This window comes from Chanodichthys erythropterus, chromosome 13 (assembly GCF_024489055.1).
Source record: "Chanodichthys erythropterus isolate Z2021 chromosome 13, ASM2448905v1, whole genome shotgun sequence".
In the NCBI taxonomy this organism is placed as follows: Eukaryota; Metazoa; Chordata; class Actinopteri; order Cypriniformes; family Xenocyprididae; genus Chanodichthys; species Chanodichthys erythropterus.
In genome coordinates, this window is record NC_090233.1 from 53,846,567 (window position 1) to 53,855,341 (window position 8,775).

The following is an 8,775-nucleotide window of genomic DNA, read 5'->3' on the forward strand; positions in this document are numbered from 1 at the left end:
AATCGCAGGTGTCGTGTAAAATAATTGCCGTACGTTGCCGTTTCCTACACTCCATCTGTTCAAGAGCATCTCTCACCCACACACACTCCCGTTTGATTTTCCACTAACTAGTCTTAAACCAAACCTAGTGAGTCTCGCGCACCGTGAAAAATGATGTTGTTCCTCAGTGTTTCTGTCTTGTGTTCCAGTACAAACCAGACAAAATACTGTAAACAAGTAAACAAGACTTCAATCTTCAGTCATTCTGTTTCTCCAGTAAATGTGTCTTGATTTAAGAATGTTTAGATATTTGTGCTGGAAAACAAGACAGAAACACTGAGGAAGAACATCATTTTTTGCTGTACAAACTCTGATGATGGTGTTTTCTTTACTTAATATAAAAAAATAAATAAATAAATAAATAAATAAATAAATATATATATATAAAAGAAAATAATAGTAATAATGTTACAAAATCCTTCAATTATGAAACAAAATTCAAATTCAGCTGTAAAGCAGCTCTACAGAAGACAATAGTGTCTACATAAAAAAGAAACTCGAATTGAGTTGAATTAAACAACACCAAAAGCATGTCTGAAACACTCGCCACACATCTCAAACATTCCTCATCACATCATCACATTCTCTTCATAGCTTTATACTCTTACTTTATTTCTCCTGAAACACATCTGAGTCTCCAGAGCAATTACATTCTCTCTCTCTAACAAACACCAGACCGCACGCCTCCTTTATATGATTTACAGCTTTGAATAATAATAATAATAATAATAAAAAAGCTGCCACTGGATGTCAAATATCCTGCAGTCTTTCTATAATTGGATTAACTGGCTAGAAAAATCACTGTAAAACAAACAGACAAGTGGAAAAAGCAAGTCAATAAGATTACAAAAAAGGTTTTTTCAGCAAGAATTGATATAAAAATTCATTTTTGATGGCCACTAGTGAATGTTATAAACCTTGAAAACGCAAGGTGAAAACACAGCATTATAAAATATTACATTCTTTAAGAATATTCTAAAACTGTTCTTAACAAGGAGTGGATGGACATTTAATTGGGTAAAATATTTATTCATTATTGATATTTTATCTGAAGTATATTTTTTATAGACCCCTGTCAGCTTGTCAGTCCGGTGGTTCTTAGTATCAATGTAGTCTTAATCAATGTAACACTTTCATACGCTTTTATGAATGTAACGCTTTTATATAAGCTTTTATCAATGTAACACTTATCAATGTAACACTTTTATATGCTTGTATTAATGTAACACTTTTATGTTTGTATTAATGTAACACTTTTATATGCTTTTATCAATATAACACTCATCAATGTAACACTTTTATATGTTTGTATTAATATAACACTTTTATATGCTTTTATCGATATAACACTCATCAATGTAACACTTTTATATGCTTGTATCAATGTAACGTTTTTAACAATGTAACACTTTTACATTAAGCTTTTATCAATGTAACACTTGCACTGGTTTTTATTAATGTAACACTTTTATATGCTTGTATCAATGTAATGTTTTTAATAATGTAACACTTTTAAATAAGCTTTTATCAATGTAACACTTTTATATGCTTGTAATAATGTAACACTTTTATATGCTTGTATTAATGTAATGTTTTTTAATAATGTAACACTTTTACATAATCTTTTATCAATGTAACACTTTTATATGCTTGTATTAATGTAACACTTTTATATGCTTGTATTAATGTAACACTTTTATATGCTTGTATCAATGTAATGTTTTTAATAATGTAACAATTTTACATAATCTTTTATCAATGTAACACTTTTATATGCTTGTATTAATGTAATGTTTTTTAATAATGTAACACTTTTACATAAGCTTTTATCAATGTAACACTTTTATATGCTTGTATTAATGTAACACTTTTATATGCTTTTATCAATATAACACTTATCAATGTAACACTTTTATATGCTTGTATCAAAGTAACGTTTTTAATAATGTAACACTTTTACATAAGCTTTTATCAATGTAACACTTTTATATGCTTTCATCAATATAACACTTATCAATGTAACTATATGCTTTTATGAATGTAACACTTTAATATTCTTCTATCAATGTAACACGTTTATATGCTTGTATCAGTGTAACATTTTTAACAATGTAACACTTTTACACAAGTTTTTATCAATGTAACACTTGTGTTTTTTTTCAATGCAACACTTGTACTAGTTTTTATCAGTGTAACACTTTTATATGTGCTTTTTCAATGCAACACTAATATATTCTTGTATCAATTTAATACTTTTATATATATGATTGTATCAATATAACACCTTTATATGCTTTTATCAATGTAATACCTTTACATATGCTTTTATAAAATGTTTCCAATGCGTTTTTTTTTTTTTTTTTACTTCATATCTTTATTCTTGAGCAGAATAGTTCCAAAACAAAAATGAAAGCACAGGATTTACGTGTCAATTAATCAATCAATCAAAACACTGAAACCTCCCAGAGCTGATCTATAAATGGCCAATCAGATTTGAGGATCAGAACTAACTGTTGAATGATGTAGAATTTGTGTTTACCAGCATCCAATCAGAATACAGAATCTGAATCATCTGCTTCATGAAATGAAGAAAACATCTACAAAAACACGCAAAGCTGTGAAGTCTGACATAATAACAGACAAGATTTACATGGATGGAAAAATAAAAACAAGAACAAAAACCTCATTTCAAAGAGCTAACGATCAAATGGAGAACCTCACAAAGGAACATGAATCTCATGGTAATGAGAATCAGATCAAAAAACGAGTTTCTTCACAAAAGGTTTAGCTAAAGAGTCAAAGTTTCTTCGGAACCACTTTATTCCCACACAAACTTAAACTCCTTCCTTCAAAACAACACATGAATATTAAAATGCTCAGCACTGACGTCCACACGGACTCTTCCTAAAGCTCTTCTGCCTTCATCTGCGATGGATCACGGCTCAAATCGCTCTATGAACAGATGTTTGCAGCTGCTTATGAACCACACAGATTACCTATGCGCTTTTCCAGTATGGATGAATATAGCATCGCTGCACGACAATCTGACAGGATAAAAGATGCCGTTTTAATCACAAGAAGCCCAAATGCTGATGACTTTTTAAGTCTAGCAAAGAATGCATCTTCTGCCAAAAGCAGAATCACGAAAGGAAGCCGTGGCTTCAATTAAACCCACACCTCTGACAATGAAGGAGAATCATTTTCCTAACAGATCTGAGTGAATGTTGGCATCTATAACACGCGTCTGGAAGCTGAAGATGGAATTGCGATGCGACTGTCCTCTGGCTGAAGAATGCTGGCGTGAATCTGAAGGGCATTCATGCAAAATGCTTCACTTAAAAAGCCTCTTTAAACAACCACTGTGAGTCCATCTTCACAAGACCTCTGGCATTTAATGTTGAAATGACAAACACTGTAACTGCACTGCAGAAGTGTTGTATATTCATGAAGGCCACTGAGGTAGACATTCCTTTAGCTTCCAAAGTCAATGCATGCACATAATAAACTCTAATCGATCACTAAACAATCACGACAACACAGCTCGCGTCTTCATTTGTTCTCCACTGAAAGCTTCAGTCACCAAAAGCTGCTCGTTGTATAAAGACACCCAACGAACATCGTCCATATAGAGGAATAATTCAGCCAAAGCTGTGATTAGTCAGTGTTTTCCGATGAAATGACCTCAGGGTGAGTAGGGATGAACTCACCGAGCACCGAGAGCTCGCAGGACGCTGAGATGTTCTGGTGTTTGTTCTGTGCGACGCAGGTGTAGCTTCCCGAATCGTCGTCCGTGACGCTGCTGATCAGGAGGTTGCTGCCGCTCAGCAGAGAGTATTTCTTCGACCTGAGAGAGAATCAGTCACAGAGAAACACCATCAAACTCAATAGCATCTACTTTAAGAGCTGAAATATTCACAGCGGATGAGACGCGTCTGAGATGAGAACACAAACGGCAGTCATTCCTCGCATCAGAGCTGAGTGCTGAAATACACTACCGTTTTCAGGATATTCAGTAAGAAGGTAACACTTTTATTCATCAAGGACACATTAAATTGATCAAAAGTGACATTTATAAAAGATTCTATTTCAAATAAATGCTGTTCTTTTGAACTTTCTATTCATCAAAGAATCCTGAAAAATAAAATGTCTCATGGTTTCCACAGAAATATGACCTGTTTTCAACACTGATAATTATCATAAATGTTTCTTGAGCATCAAATCATCATATCCGAATGATTTCTGAAGGATCATGTGACACTGAAGACTGGAGTAATGATGCTGAAAATCACAGGAATAAATTACACTTTACTGTATATTCACATAGAAAACAGCTGATTTACATTTAAGAACATTTTCATATTTTTACTGTATATTTGATCAAATAAATGCAGCCTTGGCTAGCGTAAATAGAATTTATTTTGCTGCTAATTTTAGAGAACAAAGACTCCTGATGCGCGTCTCCTCACCTGCTCTGGATCAGCTCGTTTCCTCTCATCCAGTAGAAGGACGGGTTCGGATAGCCGGAGGCGGAACATTCTAGAACCGCATCTCTGCCCTGTAGAGCCGTAACCTTCTGAGGTCTCTGGAGGAATGTCAGACCTCTCGACACTCCAGGCTCTGCTCGGGAAACACACACACATTAGATTACACACACATACATGCATCTGATTGTTTATTCTTTGCTCGGGAAGCATCATCTCCAGAGACGCGTCTGAATGTACGCTGCAAAAAATGATATTTTTGTCTTGTTTTCCAGTACAAATATCTAAGCATTCTTAAACTTTTGGGGTGACTGATCCCCACGAACGCCCCGAAATCATTCTGTTCATATTCACCATATAGACAAATGTTCACAAATGTTATGAATGTTGAAAAATTAATGGGTTTGGCGTCAGTATCTCCAGTTGTAACGGTGGTGCCCTAACTATTGGGATTTAATTAAAAGTTAATTCCTCAAAATAATCTTTGCCAATTCGGACTTAAATCTACCACATTAAATTAACTGTTTGACCCAGGATAACTCAAACCACCAGTTACACACAATTAGACAGATGTCAATGCAATGTAAAGAAATTCATTCACGACAAAAAAACAACAAAAAAAACATTCAATCTCATCAAATTGTAATGTGCAATATCAAAAATGGGAAAAACACCGTTCACACAGAGGATCACTGCAAATACACAGATCACGTCCTTTGATGTGGGGTTACGAGTTCATTTCTCAAAATCAAAAGGGAAAAAACAAACAAACAAACCAAAAGAAGTTCAATAATTTCAATATATTCAATAATTAATCAAAATATTCAAAAAAACAAGTTCAGAATCAAACATTTAGCCCAAAAAGAAGACAAAAATAAGTAAATCTTTTAAGATAAAGGAAAATGTGAATGTGTGTGTTTTATTTAGTCTTACTCATAATATCCAATTTACCCAATTTTATTTTCATTTCTCTTCTCCGGTAAATGTTTCTTGATTTAAGAATGTTTAGATATTCGTGCTGGAAAACACTCAGAAACACTGAGGAAGAACTTCATTTTTGCATTTGAGCACACACACACACACACACACACACACACACACACACACACACACACACACACACACACACACACACACACACACACACACACACACACACACACACACACACACACACACACACACACACACACAGTTGTTTTGATGCAATGGCTGCAGTTGTTTCCCGTCTAGTTGCTGAATGTCTGTGACCTCTGAACCCTCAGCATTAAATAGCTGAAATCATGCACAGTTCACATCCGTTAAGCCTGCAGCGGCGTTTCCTCCCAGAAAGCCCTTCTTCACTCCATCTGGGCCTCTAGAGACTCTTCCCGACCGCCCCGAGCCACAGATCCACCGTTCGGCAGTCAGAAAACAACCCAGTCAGTCCCGGCCGGAGGGGATTCGCTCGCTTTCTCTTCTCACGCTCCGGGGAAACGCTTCGGTCCTGCCATCATCACGCACCTGATCTCAGTCGGATCAATCTCCTCTTCCTCTCTTTCCACGGTCGACATAAACGACATTGAACATGATTCACCTGTTCCTAAGTCATCATCTTTGTTCGTCCTGGAGCAACAATGAACTCTTTCATCCAAACTGACTTTTCTATTCTATTCTATTCTATTCTATTCTATTCTATTCTATTCTATTCTATTCTATTCTATTCTATTCTATTCTATTCTATTCTATTCTGCTGACCAGAAACCAAAAAGATGCAGCTGATTCTGGCTCTGAGTGTGACATTCATGAGATACGACTGAAATTAGAGATGGAGTTTCCTTCAAACGTCTCATTAAACCACATGAGTTGTTGTTGTAGTTGCTATAAACATGTCAACAGTTTAACTAACTAGCTCAGCAGGGCTCTGCTCAAACTGACAGCAGCTGACAGAAAACACAAGACACGGAGTCTGTGCATCATGCATTTGTGTTTCCAGCCCAGGAAAACCCTTAAATCGGCAGCGACAGCATTTCTCCTGATTCTGAACTTGTTTAAGGTGAGCACTGAAGAATATAAATGAGAGCGAAGGACTGGAATCATTAGCGGGACGCTGAAGTTACTGGACTCAAACACGACTAACGAGTCATTGATTCGCATACATTGATCAACGGAAATGTCAGAGCTGCAGAAATCATTCACGGGAAATGACTGATATTTGAAGCTTTTGGTACGCTTCATTAGTTATTGTGAGCGTTTCATTCTCTGGATTATAAAAACACACATTAACATTGAATTTTGAATGACTTTACAAAGTTATTGAACTGATCCGAATCAACTCTGAGCGGGACTGATCTGAATTAGTGACTTTTGATCATTGATTCTGTTTATCACTGTGAAGCTGCTTTGAAACACTAGATGGTATAAAGCACTAGAGAATAACGCTAACAAGACGGTCACATGACTCCCATGGTTTGATCCATGTGAGGCTCACCCGGTAGGACGCGCAGGTCAGCGTCGGTGCCGGTGCGGGAGCTGCCGGGATTCTCCGCCAGGCAGCGGTACGTGGCCGAGTCGGGCGGTTGAACCCTGCTGACCTGCAGAGATCCGGAGGGCAGGATGACCACTCTGCTCTCAGGGTCAAAGGTCAAGGGCAGGTCCTCCCTGTTCTTCTGCCAGCGCACCACAGGCATGGGTTCACCCGTCACCTCGCACCGCAGCAGCGCCGTGTCGCCCAGATGGGTGGAAACCGACTCGGTGGGGACCACCACCCGCAGAGGACCTGAGGGAAAACAGCGAGAGAGAGAAACTCTGAGGAAAGCCGTATCTTTGTGCTTTTAATAGTTGAGGGGATTTCCCATGACGGCACTAAAACAACGTCCTTGTTCTGACTCACTCATAGTCTTTGCCGCCATCTAATGGTGTAATAATGTAAAGTCCGTATCAAAAATCACTAGCGGACCCTTTCTCAATACCAAATATTATTTATTTAAAATAATATTTATTGAACAATAATATTTAAATGAACAACAATAGCCATTATAAAAGACAGTGGGAAATAAACACAAGCAAACAATTCAGTCAAACGTACAGGATTTCAGTTAAATATAGCCTAAATATAAAGTTATGAATCTTCATTTTCCCCCTAACCCAAATCATTTCGCTCTGGAACAAGAAATAGATTAATAAGACCAAAGATTGACATTGATATACCTAAATGATTATATATTCATGTATTCTCATGTTTGACCACTATAAATACCCGAAGCACTGGCCGAGATGAAGCTGTTCTCAGCGGGTACACGAGCGCTGGAGCTCATATCTGCCAAAGCGTCTAAAGAAATTGTAAAATAGGTATATAAATGAGATATCACATATTTGAGGTCTAAATAACTACATTCTCCCCTTAAAACTACATTTTTAAAAAATGAGTTGGATTTGCTTGACCGCCATGACGCCGTAAACAGTTGAGAAATAAAACGCGTGTGTATCAGTATATTGGATCCGTGCAGCTCTTAAAGTGACAAACGACAAGGAAGAGAAAGACAAAGAACAATCACATAATTACATATATATATACATATATAGAAAGAGATGTTCATCAGCAGTGTGAATCTGATCACACAGACCTCAGCTCATGAACACACGCTAATAACGGCGCGACTGTGGGTTTATGCGGCCGCGGTGGATTCAGCCCAGCATCACACCAACTCACAAGGGAACCACAATTATTTCTCAGCTTTTTGCCAACAGAATGTGTTGCCGGAGTCCTGCGTCTTATCGCAGTGATTACTGTTAACATCGTTCCCTTAACTGCCTCCAATTACGCTCAGCGGGTGCGTTAACCAAAGGCATGCAGCCTCGGGCCAAAAACACACACGCAGCCGTATATAACCTCTGATTACCAGAATATGAACGAGGTCAAACGAGGGAATGTGAAACAGATTGAGGCTAATATATATGATTGTCACTTACAGAGACACACGAGTCTAATCATGAGATCTGAAAACAAGCAAATGAAAGAGATGATTGGAACGGCATTCTGTCATCATTTACTCGTGTTTTATTCTGATTATAACGCTCAAATGTTTGGGGAGATTTAATCTTACTTTATGAAAGAAAGGAACACTTTTATTCATCAAGGATGCATCAAAAGTGAAAGTAAAGACATTTATAATGTTACAAAAGATTCTGTTTCAAATAAATGCTGTTCTTTCTATTGATCAGAGAATCCTGAAAAATAAAATGTATGGCGGTTTCTACAAAAATATGAACAAAA

The 8,775-nt window shown here is 36.9% G+C and overlaps 1 protein-coding gene across 1 annotated transcript in view; it reads right to left on the reverse strand.

The window, feature by feature from the left end:
* dcc (DCC netrin 1 receptor) overlaps positions 1 to 8,775 on the reverse strand; it is a 165,531-nt gene that overhangs the window by 102,855 nt on the left and 53,901 nt on the right. Inside the window, exons 7-9 of the mRNA XM_067408279.1 lie at positions 6,991 to 7,278; positions 4,506 to 4,656; positions 3,747 to 3,883 (exon numbers count right to left, since the gene is read on the reverse strand). Coding sequence (XP_067264380.1) covers positions 3,747 to 3,883; positions 4,506 to 4,656; positions 6,991 to 7,278 — 576 coding nt within the window. The remainder of the gene's footprint in view (positions 1 to 3,746; positions 3,884 to 4,505; positions 4,657 to 6,990; positions 7,279 to 8,775) is intronic.